This window comes from Oncorhynchus tshawytscha, linkage group LG12, assembly GCF_018296145.1.
Source record: "Oncorhynchus tshawytscha isolate Ot180627B linkage group LG12, Otsh_v2.0, whole genome shotgun sequence".
NCBI lineage: Eukaryota > Metazoa > Chordata > Actinopteri > Salmoniformes > Salmonidae > Oncorhynchus > Oncorhynchus tshawytscha.
This window is the reverse complement of record NC_056440.1, coordinates 36,725,813-36,751,588: the sequence shown is the minus strand read 5'-3', so window position 1 is coordinate 36,751,588 and position 25,776 is coordinate 36,725,813. Positions and strand designations below refer to the sequence as shown.

Here is a 25,776-nt window from a genome sequence, read left to right as displayed (position 1 = left end):
TGGGTACTTTTTCCACCCCTGCTGGATTTAAACTATAATGATTTTAATATCTAGACTGTGAATTTATAACTGTATGTTGTTGACAGTAAGTAATCATCTCGCTCTCTGCCCTCCTTATAATCATGCCAAAGACAACCTGTTATTATATGCCCAAAAGAAGAGAGAATGTACAAAGACTTAAAGCATTACTTCGTTCACACGTGCTGTTCAGAACGGGACTGTGTGAACACCTCGTCACAACTCCTCTAGAGACTTCCTGATTGAGACGGTAATAACAAAATTAAACAGAAAGAGGAAATGCATTTTTTTTTAATCAGCTACTCAATCATCAAGCTATAGAACATCCAACCCCACCCCCATTACTTTTTTTGTTGTTGCTTATAACCAAGTAAAATATACTTTTTTCAAATGAATGCCGTGGAAAAGATATTCCTTTTAACATGCATATGATATACACTTTGATTAGTTGAAAACAGCGCATGTTTATAGGTTTTGCTTTACAATTACAGTATTTAATTATTATTACACATCAATAAAGAATACATTTGTGATCACTCTCAGGGACATACATTTTTTCTTCACATGTCCCATGTCAATTCTATGAATACTATTTATGTTATAGATAATAAAACTATACTTTCTCAGGATGATGAAGACACTGAGCAAATGTGATGAGACTACTATGAGGTTCCTTCTTCAAGATGTGTTCAAATGCTGGGTGTGGACATGGTTTCCTTGTGTTCTAATACAATGGAGGGAGAATCAATAGCAGCATCGTAGCTGATCTGGTAATTTGTGGCAGGGTCTTCTTTGAACTTGACATCACATTTTCTGAGAGACCTATGAATAGCCTTGACAAAATTGTGTGATCCAAAACAGTAAAGCAATGGGTCCAGACAGCAGTTTGCTCCAGCCAAAACCCAGGAATAATAGTATAAGGTCTCCACCTGCAGAAGGATGCATTGTTCTGGAAAGTACTTCTTTAACACGACAGCCCCAGTGCGTATCACGTTCAAAGGCATGAAGCACAGTCCAAATATCACCAGACACATGGCCACCACTTTACGGGACTTGGCCTTAATACCACGGCCCTTAAACGTGTTGATATTGATACGAGACACTGATCTTGCTATCTGAACGTAGCACGTCACTGCCACTGAGAAAGGCATTAGGAACCCAAGGGTGAGCAAAACGAAGTTGATGGCAAAGTAAGTCTCAATGTAATCTCGCTGATGAATGCTAAGACATAGTGTGCGGTTTCCCACTTGGCTTGTGGTAAAGAAGTAGAAACAGGCAATCCCCTTAGCCAGCAAAACCAGCCAGACTCCAGCACACAGCTTCTGAACAAACGCCTTTCGTTTCATGCAGGAGCCTTGTTTAAACCGGACCACTGCCACATATCGATGAATGCTGATGAGTGTGAGGAACAGGATACTGCCATAGAAGTGAATGAACAGCAGAGCAATCTTCAACTTGCACAGAAAAGCTCCAAAGGGCCAGTGGCTACCCATGACAAAGTATGTTGCCATAAATGGTGCAACTGGTGTGATGATAGCATCACTGACAGCCAAATTAAACTGCAAGACGGCACCAGAGCTCCACTGTGGTATACGGCAGCAGAAGACCCACAGACTGAAACTGTTGAGGAGGAAACCAACCAGGAAGACCAGGAGGAGGAAAACAGTGATGGAGATATGCTGGGGTTCCACTGTACAGAGACTGCTGTTGGCTGTAATGTTGTCCAGAGGCAGCATTGTGCTGTTCATCTTGGGATGGGATGTGGGGGGGATGCAGGACATAAACATTCACCTTGAAAAATTGAAAATGGAACAGAGTGCTAGTCAGAACAAAGAAAATGTACATATTTAGTTAAAAAATAATGAACACATTGTGTGCTACATCGTTGTCAATTCTTGTAAATCGGTGTTAAGTGTAGCCACTGAACAGGATGTAAAACTTGGAGCTGAGGTGAGAAAAGATCTCACCATGACTCACCTACCAGAAGGAAATACATTTTGACACAAAATAGCTTTTAATCATAGCAAAAAAAGAATTCCCTGATTTAAAGTACAAATACTATATTTGAAAGTGAACATTCAATTAATGTCCTACCGGAGGTAGGCACTAAAGCATTAAAATGTATGTACTCACTACTGTATAAATGTGTCTACTAAATTACTAAAATATAAACATGTAAAGCTAATTCAAGCATACATAACTGAAAACAATTGTGAGATTAAGGTTACAATATCTCTACACAATGGAACTTGTGATTATGATGAAAAGTCATAAAGTCTACTTTCGAGTAGGCTACTTACTTAAGCTTGCACTTGTAGTCCATCAGTGGTACAAGACCTGAATGAGAAACGTGTTATAACTTCCCCCGACTACAAGAGGTGGTTGCCCACAACCATGCAATGTAAAGCAGACAGAAGCAGAATTGTTCTCTCAAAATCACATCAAATTTTATTAGTTTGTTGGTGATGTGGACACACACAGCTCTCAACCTGCTCCACTACAGCCCCGTCGATGAGAATGGGAGCGCGCTCGGTCCTCTTTTTCCTGTAGTCCACAATCGTCTCCTTTGATGGGGTGCATGATGGGGTGCAGCACAAATATGGCCTAATCCTAATTATTTTTCCTGTGTGATTCTAGGAGTTGCAACCGCTAACCTTATTATAGTCAAGTTGTGACATCACTTCACTGAATACATTTATTTATTGAGACGTTTTTTAAACAAGTCCATACAAACTTTCCCTTTCAAGACCTGGACAGTTTGTCATAGTCAATAGTAGTCAAACAGGCCTACTGGTTGTACAAAAATGCCCACTAAATGATTTTGCTGATAAACAGTTCCTGAGTAATGGATTGAATTGAAATAAACAGTAAAAAAACATTTTATTAATTCAATGTTTTACAATTATCCTAATAACTTTTATTTTTGTCTTTCCTAGGTCCAATCATTTAGATTTGTTGTACCCTATTTTGATTCTAGTGTCTTGGTGATAATAGAATCAGTATTGCTACATTGAGAATTGCAAATTCTTTCCTTTGTCCAATTACCATAGCAATGCCAAATACATTTAAAGTGGAACTGACAGTGTTTGAACTCCTTTGCAGATATGAAACAGACAATCAAGTATCAGTCCAATTTTTTTTTTAAAGTTTATGCTACAAAACAAACTTTATAAGAAGTTTTAAAAATAGGTTATATTTGACTCAACATTCCATGACGTAAATGAAGGCATTGTTGCAAGACTAGATTGATGCAGTTTAATGCATAATTAATCAAATTCAACAATACATTTCTTGGTAATCCAAAAAATATTGCTATCAGGTTGTAAATCACAGCAGGCCTGATACAAGAACTTGAATAACTGTTATCTAGTTAGCATATCTCTTGCGTTACCAAATTCACTCTGGCTATCTACTCTGATTTCAGAGCCCTATTGTCTGAGTGTGCCACAGCGCAGAATAATTGATTAATTTACTATCGCGCAACACCCACTGAATGTGACTTGTGTCAGTAAATGTAGGCAAAAAAAAGTAAGTTAGTCATGAACACTCTAGACAACATGTAAACAGCCTAACGAGCTCTGCTAGGACGAGTAAAATGGTCAGAGTGAGGTGTTCTCTCATTTGTGTCAAGGAAGTAGCTAGCTAGCAACCTAGCGAACTTTAGCCAGTTAGATTAGATGCTTGGTTGGGACAAGCATGCACTGGAAGGCTACAATTCCCCATCGTTTATCAGTCTAATTTTGATGGCCAACTAGATGAAAAAGTTTGACAGGTTTTATCTAATGTTCCTTCGTTAGACTTTAGTTCATCTTGCTCTGGCTAGCATTCATTGATGATCTTGTTGATGTGCATAACTGAAGGAGAGAGCCTACCTTTTCATGGTTGTTTGATCAATAAGAAGGTTAAGAGTTCCCAAATGTAAGCAGACTCCTGTGGTATTTGCAGAAATCCAGTCGGGTGTTATTTGTGGCTTTAGGCAAATGTGTTCTAATGATCTAAAGTCGCACTGTTGCAACTGCCTGTAAACACACAGTCCAGTTCAACGTGAGTGAAGGCAGGCCCGTCTGGCAAAAGGTTTATTTGTATAAAGGCCTACTGTAGCTCTGATTGGCTGTGTCACACTGGTCTGCCTCGACTCTGGTCCTGGATGAGACAGATATTTTTATTTACTACATTGTCAATTAATTGTCCAAATGCAAGGCCGCTCCCCCACTCTATATTGCTATCAAATTCTCACAAATGCCTTAGAAAAAAACATGTCTGACAAGCGAGCACTAAGTGTCACATTCTGTATAACAGATTAAAATAAGATTACATGTTGCTAAAATGCTGTCAGCTAGGTGTTGCCAGTCATCTATATGGATGTGGCTATGGTAATTAGACAAAGAATTCTCAAGAATGTAGCAATAATGATTCAATTATTATAATTAAGACAAAAAAAAGGAAACCAGCTCACTGCTCATGCTAGTATCACTGCTCTTTATTAAGCTTCACATCGAGGCCTTCATCAGAGCTTTTGTTAAGAGTTTTTAAATGTGCACCTTTAGGTAGACACTACTCCACCCACATCCGTTCAATGCATTCGAATGGGATTGGAGTCGAGGGAAAATAAATACATCCTATCAATTAAGTTGCCAGAAATCATTGTGTACAGTGCAATAAAACACGTCAGAGTAGGCCGAAGTGGTGGCATTAGTTAGAAATATTCACACTTCAACATATTGTCGCACTGTGTGCAGCCTTAGCATTTATAGGCGTAAAAGAGCCTGGCTCATTATTTTGTGGCTAGCAGTTGGCAGGGATCAATTGGTCGCGTAAATTACGACCTACGATCTATATTGCATAAATGGTGGGTTCTTAAATTCAGCTGGCAAAGCTGGATCTGATGATAAAACATGCCAGTGTTTCTCGACAGCATCTCCCACTTCGCGCGAGTTCAAATTATGTGTGGGGGTGAACATTAATTACAGTGTTCTTTAGGTTCTAGTTGGTATTTTTTGTAGCAGTTCATCTCATGTTTTCCCCAATGCCAAATTAAGAGCTTCATCCACACATTGTGGTGAGTTGCCTCTTACTAGAAACCTATTGGGCATCTCCGCAGCTTTTTCTAATAGTCCTCTGTGGAGTGGCATATAGGGCGCAGTCTGAAAAACGGGCTTCTTAGAAGTCTTTTTAATGGATCAGGGAGGAAGCTGTCCCCCTGTAATAAAGTATTTCTGTCCGTTTCTTTTCTGTACAGAGTAGTAAACTGGGTTCCATTCGATTTCTCAATCCACATATCGAGGTAATAAACACGTTTAGTGTCACATCAATAGTGAATCTGAGATTAAGGTCAATGTCATTAAGTAATGCCATACAATCCGACAGCTCTTCTCCAGTTACTCCCCATATGCAAAACAAGGCACCAATATATCGATACCACTTCAGGATTTGGCCAAACCCTCCCCTAACCTGGACGACGCTGGGCGAATTGTGCGCAGCCCTATGTGACTCTAGATCATAGCCGGTTGTGATACAGCCCGGGATCGAACCAGGGTCTGTAGTGACGCCTCTAGCATTGAGATGCAGTGCCTTAGACTGCTGCGCCACTCAGGAGCCCCAAATAAAATGTTAGCATAGCTTGGAGTGAATGTGGAGCCCATTGACCATTTAATTTGTGTGGAAGTAGTATTCATCATCAAACCTGAATTACAGGTGGCAAGAAAAATTAGGTGACCCCTTGGATTTAATAACTGGTTGACCCTCCTTTGGCAGCAATAACCTCAACCAAACGTTTTCTGTAGTTGCGGATCAGACCTGCACAACGGTCAGGAAGAATTTCGGACCATTCCTCTTTACAAAATTGTTTCAGTTCATCAATATTCTTGAGATGTCTGGTGTGAACTGTGCTCGAGGTCATTCCACAGCATCTCAATCGGGTTGAGGTCAGGAGTCTGACTGGGCCACTCCAGAAGGCGTATTTTCTTCTGTTGAAGCAATTTTGTTGTTAATTTACTTCTGTGTTTTGGGTCGTTGTTCTGTTGCATCACCCAACTTCTGTTGAGCTTCAACTGGCGGACAGATAGCCTAACATTCTCCTGCAAAATGTCTTGGGAATTCATTATTCTGTCAATGATAGGAAGCTGTTCAGGCCCTGATGCAGCAAAGCAGCCCCAAACCATGATGCTCCCTCCACCATACTTTACAGTTGGGATGAGGTTTTGATGTTGGTGTGCTGTGCCTTTTTCTCTCAGATTTGAGCTAATATCCCTTTGGAACACATTTGTAGGACCAACACTAATTGTTCTATATAAAAGTTCATTATTAAAGTTGTCTCTAAATCGGTTCTTTGTATTTTTCAGTCTAAAATGACCACAGCTCCCCCCTTGTCTGCAGGTTTGATAACCAAAGACAAGTCTTTCATTACTTTGTAAAAAACTATTGGTCTATATTGAATCTTCCATTCATCTCATTTTTTTGTTTTTGAAAAGGCTGTTGCGCAGCAACTCACTGCCTTCCTGAAGACAAACAATGTATACGAAATGCTTCAGTCTGGTTTTAGACCCCATCATAGCACTGAGATGGCACTTGTGAAGTTGGTAAATGAGATTTTAATGGCATCGGACCGAGACTCTGCATCTGTCCTCGTGCTCCTAGACCTTAGTGCTGCTTTTGATACCATCGATCACCACATTCTTTTGGAGAGATTGGAAACCCAAATTGGTCTACACGGACAAGTTCTGGCCTGGTTTAGATCTTATCTGTCGGAAAGATATCAGTTTGTCTCTGTGAATGGTTTGTCTTCTGACAAATCAACTGTAAATGTCGGTGTTCCTCAAGGTTCCGTTTTAGGACCACTATTGTTTTCACTATATATTTTACCTCTTGGGGATGTTATTCGAAAACATAATGTTAACTTTCACTGCTATGCGGATGACACACAGCTGTACATTTCAATGAAACATGGTGAAGCCCCAAAATTGCCCTTGCTAGAAGCATGTTTTTCAGACATAAGGAAGTGCATGGCTGCAAACTTTCTACTTTTAAACTCGGACAAAACAGAGATGCTTGTTCTAGGTCCCAAGAAACAAAGAGATCTTCTGTTGAATCTGACAATTAATCTTAATGGTTGTACAGTCGTCTCAAATAAAACTGTGAAGGACCTCGGCGTTACTGTGGACCCTGATCTCTCTTTTGAAGAACATATCAAGACCATTTCAAGGACAGCTTTTTTTCCATCTACGTAACGTAACATACAAAAATCAGAAACGTTCTGTCCAAAAATGATGCAGAAAAATTAATCCATGCTTTTGTCACTTCTAGGTTAGACTACTGCAATGCTCTACTTTCCGGCTACCCGGATAAAGCACTAAATAAACTTCAGTTGGTGCTAAATACGGCTGCTAGAATCCTGACTAGAACCAAAAAATTTGATCATATTACTCCAGTGCTAGCCTCTCTACACTGGCTTCCTGTCAAAGCAAGGGCTGATTTCAAGGTTTTACTGCTAACCTACAAAGCATTACATGGGCTTGCTCCTACCCATCTCTCTGATTTGGTCCTGCCGTACATACCTACATGTACGCTACGGTCACAAGACGCAGGCCTCCTAATTGTCCCTAGAATTTCTAAGCAAACAGCTGGAGGCAGGGCTTTCTCCTATAGAGCTCCATTTTTATGGAACAGTCTGCCTACCCATGTCAGAGACGCAAACTCGGTCTCAACCTTTAAGTCTTTACTGAAGACTCATCTCTTCAGTGGGTCATATGATTGAGTGTAGTCTGGCCCAGGAGTGGGAAGGTGAACGGAAAGGCTCTGGAGCAACGAACCGCCCTTGCTGTCTCTGCCTGGCCGGTTCCCCTCTTTCCACTGGGATTCTCTGCCTCTAACCCTATTACAGGGGCTGAGTCACTGGCTTACTGGGGCTCTCTAATGCCGTCCCTGGAAGGGGTGCGTCACCTGAGTGGGTTGATTCACTGATGTGGTCATCCTGTCTGGGTAGGCGCCCCCCCTTGGGTTGTGCCATGGCGGAGATCTTTGTGGGCTATACTCAGCCTTGTCTCAGGATGGTAAATTGGTGGTTAGAGATATCCCTCTAGTGGTGTGGGGGCTGTGCTTTGGCAAAGTGGGTGGGGTTATATCCTTCCTGTTTGGCCCTGTCCGGGGGTGTCCTCGGATGGGGCCACAGTGTCTCCTGACCCCTCCGGTCTCAGCCTCCAGTATTTATGCTGCAGTAGTTTGTGTCAGGGGGCTAGAGTCAGTTTGTTATATCTGGAGTACTTCTCCTGTCCTATTCAGTGTCATGTGTGAATCTAAGTGTGCGTTCTCTAATTCTCTCCTTCTCTCTTTCGCTCTCTCTCAGAGGACCTGAGCCCTAGGACCATGCCTCAGGACTACCTGACATGATGACTCCTTGCTGTCCCCAGTCCACCTGACCATGCTGCTGCTCCAGTTTCAACTGTTCTGCCTTATTATTATTATTATTCGACCATGCTGGTCATTTATGAACATTTGAACATCTTGGCCATGTTCAGTTATAAATCTCCACCCGGCACAGCCAGAAGAGGACTGGCCAACCCACATAGCGGGGCGGCAGGGTAGCCTAGTGGTTAGAGCGTTGGACTAGTAAATTTGCAAGTTCAAATCCCCGAGCTGACAAGGTACAAATCTGTCGTTCTGCCCCTGAACAGGCAGTTAACCCACTGTTCCTAGGCAGTCATTGAAAATAAGAATTTGTTCTGAACTGACTTGCCTAGTAAAATAAAAGGTAAAATAAAAAAATAGCCTAGTTCCTCTCTAGGTTTCTTCCTAGGTTTTGGCCTTTCTAGGGAGTTTTTCCTAGCCACCGTGCTTCTACACCTGCATTGCTTGCTGTTTGGGGTTTTAGGCTGGGTTTCTGTACAGCACTTTGAGATATCAGCTGATGTACGAAGGGCTATATAAATAAATTTGATTTGATTTTGATTTGTCTATCCTGGTGAGGTTCTTTTGAATATGGTTTATTTTTATTGTATATACAGACATGGCTTCTTGTTCAACTAACCTACAACAGGTATTATTTGAGGGGTTGTTAACCATGGTACAGAATTTGCTTTGGGGCTTAAAATGAGTAAAGTTATTTGTTAGGTTTCTAGGCTAGAAACATTATTTTGGGAAAACACATTTAAATTTAATCTTGCGAAAGAATTAACACATATACTTTCGTAACAAATGGTTTGTCTGTACATGTAGGTACAAAAGAGGCCCTGAGATAAGACTGAGCCTTGTGCATCAGTGAGCTTTTTTTTTTTGGAGAAGTTTCTTATCGATTATGCTGTAGCTCCGTGTCCACGGCCTGTGTTCCTGGTCCCTCTGACCACTTGCCTCTCCTGCATAGTTTATTTTTGGAGCCTTGTTGTACTGCTTTCGGCAACAACAACAACAACAAAAAACTGTTTATGTGCGATGGTAGCTGGAGTCGCTGTCTGTAGGGAATTTGCTCTCAGTGGATGCCGAGTCCCCCCGCGCTCAGTGGTGCGTGCCTATGTCGGCCTCTCGGTGCTCCCGTCCTTGGGCCATCCCATGCATAAACCTGGTTGAGCTGGTAGTCCTCTGTCTCGCTGATATATCTTGATCTTTGTTGCTTGTAGGAAGTCTCTGTATTACCCAATGGATTGGTTGATTGTGTCGTCTATGGCTGTGAAGTCCGAGCCAAGAATCTCCTTCATTATAACCTCATGTTTAACTGAGCTTAACTTTGTCACTTCCTTTGACGGGTTTCTTATTTTTTTTCACGTTATTCAATTGTTACCACGCACCTGCAACAAAGTTCCGTCTGAATTTTGATGACGAGACAATAAAAGACGACCTATAAAAAGGTACAAATTTAGGCTATCATGTACCCTACCCACCACAGTCATATACATACATGCTTACAGTGTCTACGGAAAGTAATTCAGACCAATTTACTTTTCACACATTGTTACGTTACAGCTATATACTAAATTGGATTACATTTGATTTCAAATCTTCAGCAAATCTACACACAACACCCCATAATGACAATGTGAAAACAGGTTTAGACATTTCTGCAAATTTATTTATAAATGTTATAAAAAAATATTTTTACGAATTTGGAAAGGCACACACCTGTCCATATAATCACACATTTGCCAGTGCATGTCAGAGCAAAAACAAAGCCATGAGGTCGAAGGAATTGTCCGTAGAGCTCAGAGACAGGATTGTGTCGAGCCACAGATCTGGGGAAGGGTACCAAAACATTTCTGCAGCATTGAAGGTCTCAAAGAACACAGTGGCCTCCATCATTCTTCAATGAAAGAAGCTTGGAACCACCAAGAGTCTTCCTAGTAGCCAAACTGAGCAATCGTGGGAGAAGGGCCTAGGAGGTGACCTCACTGACAGAGCTCCTCTGTGGAGATGGGAGAACCTTCCAGAAGGACAACCATCTCTGCAGCACTCCATCAATCAGGCCTTCATGGTAGTGTCCAGACGGAAGCCACTCCTCAATAAAAAAAGGCACATGACAGCCCACTTAGAGTTTTCCCAAAAGACACCTAAAGAACTCTCAGACCATAAGAAACAAGATTCTCTGGTCTGATGAAACCAAGATTGAACTCCTTGGCCTGAATGGCAAGCGTCACGTGTCTGGAGGAAACCTGGCACCAACCCTACGGTGAAGCACCGTAGGGTTGTTAACTCTGCACCGGGCTCAATCCTATAGAAAATGTGTGGGAATTACTGAAAAAGTGTGTGTGCGAGCAAGGAGGCTTACAAACCTGACTCAGTTACACCAGCTCTGTCAGGAGAAATGGGCCAAAATTCACCCAACATATTGTGGGAAGCTTGTGGAAGGCTACCCAACACATTTGTCCCAGGTTAAACAATTTAAAGGCAATGCTACCAAATACTAATTGAGTGTGTGTAAACTTCTGACTGACTGGGAATGTGATGAAAGAAGTAAAAGCTTAAATAAATAATTCTCTACTATTATTCTGACATTTCACATTCTTAAAATAAAAATGGTGATCCTAACTGACCTAAGACAGGGAATTTTTACTAGGATTAAATGTCAGGAATTGTGAAAAACTGAGTTTAAATGTATTTGGCTAAGGAGTATATAAACTTCAACACCATTTGTATGGGAAGTGCTGTATTCAGTCATTCATTAATATACACACACACTCCTGAAGGACACACCTAATCCTTCAAGGTTTTTTCTTTATTTTTTATATTTTCTACATTGTAGAATAATAGTGAAGACATCAAAACTATGAAATAACACATATGAAATCATGTAGCAACCAAAAAAAAGTGTTAATTCAAAATATATTTTAGATTCTTCAAAGTAGCCACCCTTTGCCTTGACAGCTTTGCACACACTTGGAATTCTCTCAGCTAGCTTCATAAGGTAGTCGGTCACCTGGAATGCATTTCAATTAACAGGTGTACCTTGTTAAAAGTTCATTTGTGGAATTTCTTTACTTCTTAATGCGTTTGAGTCAATCAGTTGTGTTGTGACAAGGTATAGGGTGGTATACAGAAGATGGTATTTCACCAAATAGGGCCAAGGCCATATTACAGCAAGAACAGCTCAAATAAGCAAAGCGAAACGCGAATTAATTATTTAAAAATCATACAATGTGATTTTCTGGATTTTTGTTTTAGATTCCGTCTCTCACATTTGAAGTGTACCTATGATAATAATTACAGACCTCTACATGCTTTGTAAGTAGGGAAACCTGCAAAATCGGGAGTGTGTCATTTCATAGTTTTGATGTCTTTCCTATTATTCTACAACGTAGAAAATAGTAAAAATAAAGAAACTCTTGAATGAGTAGGTGTTTCCAAACTTGTGACTGGTACTGTATGTTTGATTACTTAATTCCAGTACTAGTCATATTGCTTCCCTTGGCAACTTTAATGTTTGAAAATATTTTGGGACTTAATTTCTAAATAGTGATTTTATTTACAGCTTGTTTCACCACTGACACAAACCAAACAACAGTAGGCCTACACACATTGACATTCAGTCTAGATAGATAGCTACAGTACATATTAAAACATACTTTGAACAATAATTCAGCAAGACTACATATTAATAAAAGTAATAACTGCCATCGAATTACATTTGTAAAGCTGGAAGACTGCTTAAAAATAGACCGCTTTAAAATTAAACAAGCACCGTGGCCCGTTTGGTCCAGCCTCCGTCTTCATACACTTTACCATCTCTTCAATAAAGCAAAACAAATGACAAAAGGAGTGGGACTGCCCCATTCCTTAAAAATAGCTTTAAAAAAATAACCAAGCATTAGAACACAAACTAAACCTTGACCATAGTAACCATAGAGGAAATTGCATATTGTAATGTTCATTATGCCGTTTTTTTTTTAACGTTTTCATGAGCCGACCTCAATTCTACATGTAATATCAGCATCCTTTTTTCAAACCACTAGGTTTGTTTCTTTCGATGCGTCCTACCTCCTCCTCTCAAAGTGGTGTGGTTGGAGTGGAGGCTGTCGTGGGCACTGTAACAGGATGGAGCCCCAGGTCAAGAGAGGGGGCTTCGTCTGGCTGGGCAGGACTCTTCTTTTGGGCCTCCAGTTTCTCTGTCAGCTGGGTGTACAACTCCTTCACCTGGTCACTGCTCTAGAGACACCAGACAAGCACAGAGAACAGAGAATGAGGAATATGGAAATACAGTAGCTATGTCATAGGGCCAGGAGTTTCCTATGTCCCTGACTTTGTGACATAACCAGAGAAATGCTGACTTTAGTTACAGTACAAGCCACAGGTGGAGTAAAAAATGAATAAAAATACACAACACCTAGTGTGAGCCACATACTAGAAATATGAATCTAACCTCAATCACTGAGCTTATGCGGTTAATACAATGTTCTCATGCGGAAAATGCATGATTACACCATAAGTTAATCAGATGTCTCAATGACATGCATTGTTCGGAACCTGTTTCAAGCTACAAAAAAAATACATCCAAATGGCAGCTTGCCCACCTGTTTTGGGGGTTCCAGGGTTTTCAGTAAGGTCTCCACACAAGATGGCAACACTTTGTGATGAAGGTGAAGCAACAGGCGTAGGGTGTGTCTGTGGACATTCTCTTTACTGGAATACACAAAAATATGTCAGGGAGTTATGGGTTTCATGAGATAAGGCAAAATATGTAACCATTTGTATAGGAAGTGCTGTATTCAGTCATTCATATATATATATATATATATATATATATATATATATATATACACATATACACACACACATATATACACACACAGTTGAAGTCGGAAGTTTACATACACTTAGGTTGGAGTCATTATAACTCGTTTTTCAACCACTCCACAAATTTCTTGTTAACCCACTATAGTTTTGGCAAGTCGGTTAGGACATCTACATTGTGCATGACAAGTCATTTTTCCAACAATTGTTTACAGACAGATTATTTCACTTATAATTCACTGTGTCACAATTCCAGTAGGTCAGAAGTTACATACACTAAGTTGACTGTGCCTTTAAACAGCTTGGAAAATTCCAGAAAATTATGTCATGGCTTTAGCTTCTGGTAGGCTAATTGACATCGTTGGAGTCAATTGGAGGTGTACCGGTGTATGTATTTCAAGGCCTACCTTCAAACTAAGTGCCTCTTTGCATGACATCATTGGAAAAATCAAACGAAATCAGCCAAGACATCAGAAAAAAAATGGTAGACCTCCACAAGTCTGGTTCATCATTGGGAGCAATTTCCAAACGGCGTTCATCTGTACAAACAATAGTACGCAAGTATAAGCACCATGGGACCATGCAGCCGTCATACCGCTCAGGAAGGAGACGCGTTCTGCCTCCTAGAGATGAACGTACTTTGGTGCGGAAGTACAAATTAATCCCAGAACAACAGCAAAGGACCTTGAAGATGCTGGAGGAAACGGGTATAAAAGTATCTATGTCCACAGTAAAACGAGTCCTATATTGACATAACCTCAATTGCCGCTCAGCAAGGAAGAAGCCACTGCTCCAAAACCGCCATAAAAAAGCCAGACTACGGGTTGCAACTGCACATGGGGACAAAGATGATACTTTTTGGAGAAATGTCCTCTGGTCTGATGAAACAAAAATAGAACTGTTTGGCCATAATGACCATCATTATGTTTGGAGGAAAAGGGGGGGGCTTGCAAGCCGAAGAACACCATCCCAACCGTGAAGCACGGGGGTTGCAGCATCATGTTGTGGGGGTGCTTTGCTGCAGGAGGGACTGGTGTACTTCACAAAATAGATGGTATCATGAGGAAAGAAAATTATGTGGATATATTGAAGCAACATCTCAAGACATCAGTCAGGAAGTTAAAGATTGGTCGCAAATGGATCTTCCAAATGGACAATGACTCCAAGCATACTTCCAAAGTGGCAAAATGGCTTAAGGACAACAAAGTTAAGGTATTGGAATGGCCATCACAAAGCCCTGGGCTCAATCCTATAGAAAATGTGTGGGAAGAACTGAAAAAGCGTGTATCGAGCAAGGAGGCCTATAAACCTGACTCAGTTACAACATCTCTGTCAGGAGGAATGGACCAAAATTCCCCCATCTTACTGTGGGAAGCTTGTAGAAGGCTACCCAACACATTTGACCCAAGTTAAACAATTTAAAGGCAATGCTACCAAATAATAATTCAGTGTATGTAAACTTCAGACCCACTGGGAATGTGATGAAAGAAATAAAGGCTAAAATAAATTGTTCTCTCTACTATTATTCTGACATTTCACATTCTTAAAATAAAGTGGTGATCCAAACTGAACCTAAAACAGGGCATTTTTACTTGTCTTTACTAACTTCCGACTTCAACCATCCATCCATCCATCCATACATGCAGTTGAAGTCGGACAATTCATGGCTTGGTTTTTGCTCTGACATCCACTGTGGGACCTTATATAGACAGGTGTGCCTTTCCAAGTCATGTCAAATCATTTGAATTTACCACAAGTGGACTCTAATCACGTTGTAAAAACATCTGAAGGATGATCAATGGAAACAGGATGCATTTGCTATAAATTTGCACACAAAAAATAAATCTGTTTTTATGGTGTATTGTGTGTAGATTGATTATTATTATTTTTTTTTAACTTAATGCATTTTAAAATTAGGCTGTAACGTAACAAAGTAGGTAAAAAGGGAACCCGATGGTCACACTGACAGAGCTCCTCTGTGGAGATCATTCTAGAAAGACAACCATCTCTGCAGCACTCCACCAATCAGGCCTTTATGGTAATGTGGCCAGATGGAAGTCACTCCTCAGTAAAAGGCATGATAGCCCGCTTGGAGTTTGGCCAAAGGCACTTAAAGAACTCTCGATAAGCGATACGAAACAAGATTCTCTGGTCTGATGAAACCAAGATTGAACTATTTTTCGGGCTTCGGGACAAATCTCTGAATATCCCAGAGTGGCCCAGCCAGAGCCCGGACCTGAAAATAGCTGTGCCGTGACGCTCCCCATCCAACCTGACAGAGCTTGAGAGGATCTGCAGAGAAGAATGGGAGAAACTCCCCAAATACAGGTGTGCCAAGCTTGTAGCGTCATACCCAAGAAGACTTGAGGCTGTAATTGCTACAAAAAGGTGCTTCAACAAAGTACTGAGTAAAGGGTCTGAATACTTATGTAAATTATATGTACGTTTTTAAATGTTTAATACATTTGCAAAAATATATAATAATCAGTTTTTCCTTTGTCATTATGGGGTATTGTGTGTAGATTGAAGATTTTTTTTAAAGTATACATTTTACAATAAGGCTGTAACGTAACAAAAATGTGGGAAAGACAAGGGATCTGAAATACTTTGCAAATGCACTGTAAAGTCTTATGACCAAGTATACTTTTTAAAAGGCAATGTCTTCAGTGGGGTAATTAATATTACCGAAAATATATATTTTTTTTTAAACTTTGTCAGCCATGCCATTCTAAAGAGGTTTACTCTACCTGTAAGATTTATGGGAAGATTATTCCTTTTAATTAGATCTGCTTTCATATAGTTGAGTAATGGAATGACGTTCATATACTTTGTTGTCACTCATTAAGGATCCTAAGCATTTCATATTTTTTTGTGGTATACTTAAAGGATTGCTGTAGATCTTAAGTTTTATTTTCTTCCTATTGCCATTTCATTTTCTTCCCACGTTCATTTTATATCCTGAGATTTTTTTTGTATTCTGCAAATATTTTTTGAAAAGGGGGCAATATTGGTCAGGTATATCAATAGACCATCTGCAATATTATTTATATTAATGTTTACCAGTACCGGTTATGTTTGGGTCCTGTCTAATTCTTTCTACAAGAGGTTCAATTGCCAGTGAAACAGGAGGGTGAGGGAGGACATCCCGGTACTGTCTTCCTTTCTAAAGCAATTCCATCAGATAATGTATTATTTTATATATATTTTTGCTTTAGGACATTTATACACATTTTTTATATATTTTTTAATAAAATATGTTACTTCAGATGAAAAGTTGAAAGCTTCCAATGTTTTGAATAGAAAAGTCCAATCAAGACGGTCAAAAGCCTTTTTTGCATCAGCCATTATTGAGAAATCTATAGCTGTTTTTTTGCCTATTGTGAGTACAGTATTCTACTTCAATGTTACAGATTTCATAACTGTGCAGTAAGATTTCCATCAGTTTCAAATGCAACATTTGCAGTAATCTCCTGTACCACCCATGACAAGACCGACCTAGAGAAAGAGGCGAGCAGAAAGCCATCAAACACGGCAGAGCAGAACTCTTCAGTCCCAAACTCATCAGAGAGCAAGGTGAGGTGCCCTGTCAGGAGGTGCAGGAAGATGTCCCCAAAGGCCATTTCGTTGTGGGTCTCCACTGCAGTTAAATGAAAAAAATGTTGAGAGCCAGGATAACAACAATACACTAACAGTATTTATTTCCTTCTATTATTAACCTGTGGCAAAACAAGGGCAGAACCTACCCAAAGCAGGAAGTAACCGTTGTAAGGCATTCTTGTTCCTCTGCTTGGCAATGTGGAGTGTGTAGTACAGACCTATCTCACATGCCACCCTGTTCTCCTGCAGGTACCTAGGGCAGAGGAGAACTCACTTTAAATCAGAGGCTTCTCATTGAAATGCATTAAACATAAAGCTCTCATGTGCACCGCACATAATATTGACAATTTAAATTTACATGGAGGCGGCAGGTAGCAAAGTGGTTAGAGCGTTGGGCCAGTAACCGAAAGGTTGCTAAGATCAAAACTCCGAGCTGACAAAAAAAAAAAAAAAAAAAAATCTGTCGTTCTGCCCCTGAACAAGGCAGTTAACCCACTGTTCCTAGGCTGTCATTGTAAATAAGAATTTGTTCCTAACTGACCTTCCTAGTAAAATAAAGGTTAAATAAAATAAATACATGTATATTTTAGAATATCAATACAACGTGTTTTACATTCTATATTTTTATAAAACATTTATTTAGAGCCATACAAAGTCTACCAAAGTAACATGTTCCATTCTAACCCCATCCCCTGTGTGACAGCCCATCCCAGTGCTTACTTGTTGAAGGCATCAGGCAGGGCTGTGGGATAAGTGAGGGACGTCTTCTCCTCACTGGGGAGCTTCTGTTCTACGGTGAAGGTGTAGTCGTCCACAACTACTGACAACATGGCTGGTAGAAAACGGGTTACAACCTCCAGTTCCTGAGGGGGAACGAATCAAATATGATGAGTCTCTGCCCTGGCTGGTTACGTCACATCTACGCCATCTAGCAGTGGTAATTGTAAAGAGGTTGTTTTCCAGCTCTGTGAATCAAACTATTGTTACTGTGTAGCGCATAAGAAATATACTACACTCGTTAACTCACTGAAGAAAAACACATGGTTATAAAATAATACTAGTGGAAACAAGAAGTGAATACATACCAATCTGGGCTCTTTAAAGACTTGGCTGTCAATCATATCCCAAGCCCCTTGTCCAAGAGACAGCATTCTAAGCAGCAGCATCAGGTCTGGACTGTCCTGTTCATTCCCACAGAAATATCTCTCTTTAGTAGTGGCAGTAGGTTTCCCCAAAGCATTGACAGAATATAGAAATGGATAGAAAGAACATTAAGACCACAAAAGACAACATTGAACGTCTTACTCTGGGTAGAGCGTCCTGGCTGAGCAATTCTTGCAAGTTTCGGACCGTACTCAAAACCAGGGTGTTACAGGCAAATGGGTCGCACAGGATCATGGACAGGTCCCTGGAAAGCAAGAAGACCCACAACATTTGTCACATGTTTTTATGAATCCTACAATCATAAGCCATGTTCAGTCACATTTCCTCCACTCTTATTTTCTCACCCAAGTACTTGCTCTTGTCCTTTCTTCACTCCATCCAGAAAACCTTGCAATTCCCGGGCTCGCTTGGCATCCACAAACTTCTCACGGATACAGGCATCCAAGCACCAGGTGAACTGCCAAGATAGACATAAATACGGCACTCTGCATCAGCATGCAGAACATTCACCACCGTATTTGCATGCTTTTTGAAATCAATACGATTTCTGTTTCAGTTTGCCTACAGAAGAAGGCAACTCAGATCAGTTGCAGTGTCTCTTTCCTAGGAATTGAGAATACCTTGTGGCAGGGGTCTACTGAACAGATCTCACTGATGTCCAGGTCATGGAGGGACATGAGCAGCTCTGCACGCAGGGTGCAATAGTGGACGTTACGCGTACGCAGGAAGAGGGTTCGCAGGAACTGAAGTACCATGTCATACAGTTTCACATTCTTCCCAATCATCTGGGTCAACTTCAAGACTACCTGTACATACATGAAACAGAAAAAGGGTTAGCCTCTGTGAGAGAAAAATTACATATTTACCTGATTTGATATTAATAGTTAGCAATTAATACTTCTCAAATAGGAGGATATTTCTGTGCTGTTAGTGTCTGCGTATTCATGGGTTCCACTCTAGTTCCCTGCAGCTAATCTGGGCATATGGTCACTAGAGATGGCTTGAGCTGACAAATGAGTTAAAGACCGCATTACATAGACAAGACGTGGTGGGTGTAACCGAGATAGAGATAGCCAGGAGGAGTTTAGAACAATTCCTCATTGTCTCTAAATCATCCTGGCATCTGGGAAACTAAGCCAGGGTGTGGTTAAGACAACAACCCACGTGCAGATAACAACAGGATGAACCCAGAGTGCCTTATGATGCTCCTTGGTCTGCATGAGGGGATTGAACCAACCATGGCTGAGCATTGTTAGAGTCAGCTATATATAGTACTGTGCATTTGAGTAAAGGTTAGCCTCATTATTGCAATAATTAATTGATAGTTTGAAGAAATGACCAAGTCTCTCTCACTCTGTTAGAATTTCCACCACACCTCAAACACACCCAACTCTCTTCGGAGTTCATAGACAAAAGGTTGATTGACTAGTAAAAACGATTTTTTATAACAGGCTCCTGGCCCTAATCAAAACAAATCCTTACTGGAATGTGAACAGAATCTATTGGGAATCAAAAGGCAATGAAAAGGTCCAGATGTACTCGGGTGGCTCACCTCTCCTTGGCGTCTTGCTTTGGGGGAGGGGCTGAAGAAGTTGTGCAGAATAGAGAGATCACTGCTGAAAAGTGCTGCCTCCTTCTCCACAATATACTGCTTGAGCAGGGGCGAAACCTCATCCCCGAAGAGAGCCTGGTTGTCCTGCCAGATCTGCCTCTTCACCTCAACAGCACAGACCTTATACAGTTCCTTATCAGCCATTACAAGCTTCAGCTTTTTCTCTGGAACCTGTTCATAGAAAGTCAATCAGGAAATACATTTCAAATACTGAGCTGTGATAGGATACCAGTGTTTTGAAGAGAGAAAACATGGCCAATGGCAGGTGCAAACAACTATAAATAGAAAAGATCTGCATTGCAGGTTAAAAGATGCATTCACTAAAAGTATGGTGGGAAGACAGAGACTTACCTTTGGAAGATGTTTCAGAACCTGCATGACCACTGGCTGAATGGAGGGCATCTTCACCAGTGGAAAACTCTTCTCTAGAAGCTCTTCAAGTTTACCATAACTGTAGAGGGAGGTGGAATACACAAACAATCAATCATGTCAAACATGTACAACGGTTTAAACGGATGATTTCGCTATACAGACCTGGTGTTTACTAGCTAACTATTAGCCAGCTATACATATGTAAAGAGATGTCGCACCGTTCCTCATCCTTGCCCTCTGCGATAGTGGCGACTCGCTCCATCAACTTGTCACGAAGCTCGTCAAAGACCGACTGGTGAAACTCCAACCGAGGAGTCCCGTGAAGGTCCAGGAAGGGAAGAGCTGACTGAAGAGTTGGCAACAAAATGCCATTTTCTGTCTGCAAACAACACATTATCAGACCGGCGGTAAGATAATAATCAATGCAGTGAAATAGTGGTGTTATTCATTTGATAAATCGAAGCAGTGATATTTTATTGTAATTTATACTCAGGGAGGTTGCTAAGTAGAGAAAGAGGATCAATCTAAATGTTGTGTTAATTAGTAACAATAATTATGAGTTAAGTGGCAAGTGGTTAGTGAGCATAGGTCTCGTCATTCAAATAACATTAGTTAACGTTAGCTAGATACCTTTGTTGTTAGCACATAGCTAGCTAGCCAGGTTATTTTCTGTCAAATTGTGCTACTTTGAAAACAAAGACGTGGGTGAAAATGTATTGGTCACGGGTGGCATTTTATGGGCTATTTCTAAGTTGCACAGCGGCCGCCATTGCATTTCTCAATAAAAAAATATTCAAATGTGTGTGTGTGTATTACACACACACACTTGAATATTATTATTATTATTATTATTAATATTATTATTAAGTACTGCATAAAGGGTGTGAATTCTTTATGTAAATGTAATGTGTGTGTGTGTGTGTGTGTGTGTGTGTGTGTGTGTGTGTGTGTGTGTGTGTGTGTGTGTGTGTGTGTGTGTGTGTGTGTGTGTGTGTGTATATATATATATATATACACACACACACACACACACACACATTACATTTACATAAAGAATTCACACCCTTTATGCAGTACTTTGTTGAAGCACCTTTGGCAGCAATTACAGCTCTTCTTGAGTATGACGCTACAAGCTTTGCACACCTCTATGAGGAGTTTCTCCCATTCTGTCAGGTTGGATGGGGAGCGTCGCTGAACAGCTATGTTCAGGTCTCTCCAGAGATGTTCGAACAGGTTTAAGTCCAGGATCTGGCTGGGCCACTGAAGGACATTCAGAGACTTGTCCCGAAGCCACCCTTCAGTTTTCTTGGCTGTGTGCTTAGGGTCGTTGTCCTGTTTGAAAGTGAACCTTTGACTCAGTCTGAGCAGGTTTTCATCAAGGATCTCTGTACTTTGCTCCGTTCATCTTTCCCTCGATCCTGACTAGTCTCCCAGTCCCTGCTGCTGAAAAACGTCCCCCACAGCATGATGCAGCCACCACCATGCTTCACCGTAAGGATGGTGCCGGGTTTTCTCCAGACGTGACGCTTGGCATTCAGGCCAAAGAGTTGAATCTTGGTTTCATCAAGCGGGCTGTCATGTGCCTTTTACTGATGAGTGGCTTCCGTCTGGCCACTCTACCATAAAGGACTGATTGGTGGAATGCTGCAGAGAAGGTTGTCCTTCAGGAAGGTTCTCCCATCTCCACAGAGAAACTCTGAAGCTCTGTCAGAGTGACCATCTGGTTCTCGGTCACCTCCCTGACCAAGGAAGGCTCTTCTCCCCTGATTGCTCACTGGAACTTCTTCCATTTAAGAAAAATGGAGGTCACTGTATTCTTGGGAGCTTCAATGCTGCAGACATGTTTTGGTACCTTTCCCCAGATCTGTGCATCGACACAATCCTGTCGCAGAGCTCTACAGACAATTCCTTCAACCTCATGGCATGGATTTTGCTTTCAACTATACACACAGTACCATTCAATAGTTCAGGGTCACAGACATTTCCTTGTTTTTGAAAGAAAAGCAAATTTTTTGTCCACTAAAATAACATAAAATTGATCAGAAATACAGTGTAGACATTGTTAATGTTGTAAATTACTATTGTAGCTGGAAAGGGCAGATTATTAAATGGAATATCTACATAGGCGTACAGAGGTCTATTCTCAGCAACCATCAGTCCTGTGTTCCAATGGCACGTTGTGTTAGCTAATCCAAGTTTATCATTTTAAAAGGCTAATTGATCATTAGAAAACCCTTTTGCAATTATGTTAGCAAAGCTGAAAACTGTTGTCCTGGTTAAAGAAGCAATAATACTGGCCTTCTTTAGACTAGTTGAGAATCTGGAGCATCGGCATTTGTGGGTTCGATTACAGGCTCACAATGTCCAGAAACAAGACCTCTCTTCTGAAACTCTTCAGTCTATTCTTGTTCTGAGAAATGAAGGCTATTCCATGCGAGAAATTGCCAAGCAACTGAAGATCTCATACAACGCTGTGTACTACTCCCTTCACAGAACAGCGCAAACTGGCTCTAACCAGAATACAAACTTGAGTGGGAGGCCCTGGTGCACAACTGAGCAAGAGGAAAAGTACATTAGTGTCTAGTTTGAGAAACAGACACCTCACAAGTCCTCAACTGGCAGCTTAATTAAATGAACTAAAAAAAATGAACATCCCTTTTTCAGGACCCTGTCTTTCAAAGATAAATCATAAAAATCCTAATAACTTCACAGATGTTCATTGTAAAGGGTTTAAACACCGTTTCCCATGCTTGTTCAATGAACCATAAACAATTAAATGAACATGCACCTGTGGAACGGTCGTTAAGACAGACGCCTAAGACAGCGCTAAAGGGAGACAGGATGGACAGCTGATCGTCCTCGCAGTGGCAGACCACGTGTAACAACACCTGCACAGGATCAGTACATCCGAACACACCTGTGGGACAGGTACAGGATGGCAACAACAACTGCCCGAGTTACACCAGGAACGCACAATCCCTCCATCAGTGCTCAGACTGTCCGCAATAGGCTGAGAGAGGCTGGACTGAGGGCTTGTAGGCCTGTTGTAAGGCAGGTCCTCACCAGACATCACCGGCAACAACATCGCCTATGGGCACAAACCCACTGTCGCTGGACCAGACAGGACTGGTAAAAAGTGCTCTTCACTGACGAGTCGCAATTTAGTCTTATCAGGGGTGATGATCGGATTCCCGTTTATCGTCCAATTTGGAGGTGAAGCGTCCGTCATGGTCTGGGGAAGTGTGTCACAGCATCATTGGACTGTGCTTCTTGTTATTGCAGGCAATCTCAATGCTGTGCGTTACAGGGAAGACATCCTCCTCCCTCACGTGGTATCCTTCCTGCAGGCTCATCCTGACATGACCCTCCAGCATGACAATGCCACCAGCCATACTGCTCGTTCTGTGTGTGATTTCCTGCAAGACAGGAATGTCAGTGTTCTGCCATGGCCAGCGAAGAACCCGGATCTCAATCCAATTGAGCACGTCTGGGACCTGTTGTGTCGGAGGGAGAGGGCTAGGGCCATTCCCCCCCAGAAATGTCTGGGAACTTGCAGGTGCCTTGGTGGAAGAGTGGGGTAACATCTCACAGCAAAAACAGGCAAATCTGGTGCAGTCCATGAGGAGATGCACTGCAGTACTTAATGCAACTGGAGACCACACCAGATCCTGTTACTTTGATTTTGACCCCCCCTTTGTTCAGGGACACATTATTCCATTTATGTTAGTCATAGATCTATAGAACTTGTTCCGTTTATGTTTCAGTTGATGAATCTTGTTACGTTCATACAAATATTTACACATTACGTTTGCTGAAAATAAACGCAGTTGACAGTGAGAGGATGTTTATTTTTTTCCTGAGTTTAGTACCTGCAAAACACCAGTCGCATCTTACGAGTAGGGGTGTTATTAACCCCTGTGTCCTGGCTAAATTCCCAATCTGGCCCTCAGACCATCAAGGTCACCTAATTAATCCCCAGTTTACAATTGGCTCTTTCATCCCCCTCCTTTTCCCTGTAACTATTCCCCAGGTCGTTGCTGCAAATGAGAACGTGTTCTCAGTCAATTTACCTGGTAAAATAACGGATAAATAAATAAAAAATAAATAAAATAATCGTCAACAGTGAAGAGGCGACTTCTAGGCAGAAATCCCCTATCCAGTGTCTGTTATTTTGCCCATCTTAATCTTTTATTTTTATTCGCCAGTCTGATAGGGCTTTTTCTTTGCAACTCTGCCTAGAAGACCAGGTTCCAGGAGTCGCCTCTTCACTGTGGACGTTGAGACTGGTGCTTTTATAGCGGGGGCCCACCGCAGCACCGTCTGCTCGTTGAGAACGATACGTGCTTTCATGTCAGTCTCCAATAACACCAGAAAAAGTCGCTAGTCACTTTTTTGAACATGTATCGCTAGAGGGGTCTGAATACTCGCTAAATATAGCAACAAAGTCGCTAAATTGACAACACTGGACCTTGTGTTCTCGTAGTAGATAGACTACGGCAAAGTTTCCTCCATTGCAAAAATACTGAATCGTAGGAGTCAATACCTAACGGAATCGAAGCTTGAGTCGACGGCAAGCAGTTGAGGAATATTTTATTTTGCAACTATGGGACTGGTTTAGATTGTTAACATGTAAAAAAAAATATTAAAAAACATATGAGACGAAATATAGTTTACAGCTGCACAATGAGCACGTGTCTCAAATACATCGTTACAGTTGCTGGTTAGCTAGCTATTGGATTTTTTTAAACATATTAACATTGACATGAAATATCTCAAAACAAGACATGGTATCATGAACAAGATGAAACGAGTCCCTACATGGCCGTTTCATTGTTGGTAGCTAACGTTATCTGGCCATCCAGAATCACAACTACTCACGGACTCATTGAAGTGTGCACATCGTTTTTGGTGACGTCAGCTAACCCACCTATCTAAAGGCAATACTGCCTTTGCTTTGTTGTCACTGAAACATTATGTTAGCTGCAACGGTGTTAAAACCGGCTATGAAAGTAGAGGGCTTTGTTTCTAGAACCATACCGCAATTGAGAATCGATTCACGTTTAGTAGAGTATTTGGCAGCTAGAGCCAATTCGTCAACAAATAGAATACTTGAAATATAGTAGGAGTAACGTACGGCTATTTTAGTGCAAGACTATTGGACTAACGTTGTTTAAATGACAGCAGTACGTTAACTACCCACTTAAATTATAATTATGGTCAATAATGAACACAACGCATAGCTTGAACCACTTTGCAGATCCGCTAGTATCATCATGATTAGCTAAAGCTACTTAGCTTACCTGAAACTGGTCAATGGCTTTCAGAGGCTCTGTGCAGTTAGTCAGTGTTTCTTTTAGATCCTCGCCATTGGATATCCCAAGTTCAGGTAGGCCCGCAAACATTTTCAATTGTGTACGATATAACTACACATACATTTAATTAAAGAAACATAGGGCGAATAATGCAATATATTCGTAAACGAATGACTACAAGTTCGATAATTTATTTTTTAGCTAATGACGCACGATTCATGTAAGCAGTGCACCCAGTAAAGAGGCCGATGTGCACAAACAATCCGAAACGCAATTATTTCCGCTTCTCCATAGAATGACATATGGGAACCCGGATTTCGTCAACCATTTCAAGAATACAACATGAATTAGGAACAGTCAACAGGGACATGAACAAGACTATCTAAGTCTCAAGGACTCTATGAAGTGATTTTCCAATTAATTTTTTTTTTTTTTTAATAAAGCAAAATGTTTAGCTGTCACCGCAATGTCAAAACATTGATATGACCAGCA

At 41.0% G+C, this 25,776-nt stretch overlaps 2 protein-coding genes across 2 annotated transcripts; both read right to left on the bottom strand.

Moving 5' to 3' along the window:
• Positions 1-164: 164 nt before the first annotated feature.
• On the bottom strand, positions 165-1,931 carry LOC112263094 (P2Y purinoceptor 2-like). Its single transcript, XM_024439089.2, has one exon. The coding sequence runs from the start codon at positions 1,803-1,805 to the stop codon at positions 708-710; it is 1,098 nt and encodes a 365-aa protein (XP_024294857.1). The 5' UTR covers positions 1,806-1,931; the 3' UTR covers positions 165-707.
• Positions 1,932-12,344: 10,413 nt separating this feature from the next.
• Positions 12,345-25,567, bottom strand: nelfb (negative elongation factor complex member B). The gene is made up of 13 exons (XM_024439084.2): positions 25,273-25,567; positions 20,191-20,351; positions 19,952-20,051; positions 19,541-19,771; positions 18,609-18,794; positions 18,333-18,445; positions 18,130-18,232; positions 17,910-18,005; positions 17,545-17,687; positions 16,971-17,077; positions 16,723-16,864; positions 13,008-13,116; positions 12,345-12,642 (listed from the first exon to the last, which is right to left on the bottom strand). The coding sequence occupies exons 1-13, from the start codon at positions 25,372-25,374 to the stop codon at positions 12,484-12,486; spliced, it is 1,752 nt and encodes a 583-aa protein (XP_024294852.1). The 5' UTR covers positions 25,375-25,567; the 3' UTR covers positions 12,345-12,483.
• Positions 25,568-25,776: the final 209 nt, after the last annotated feature.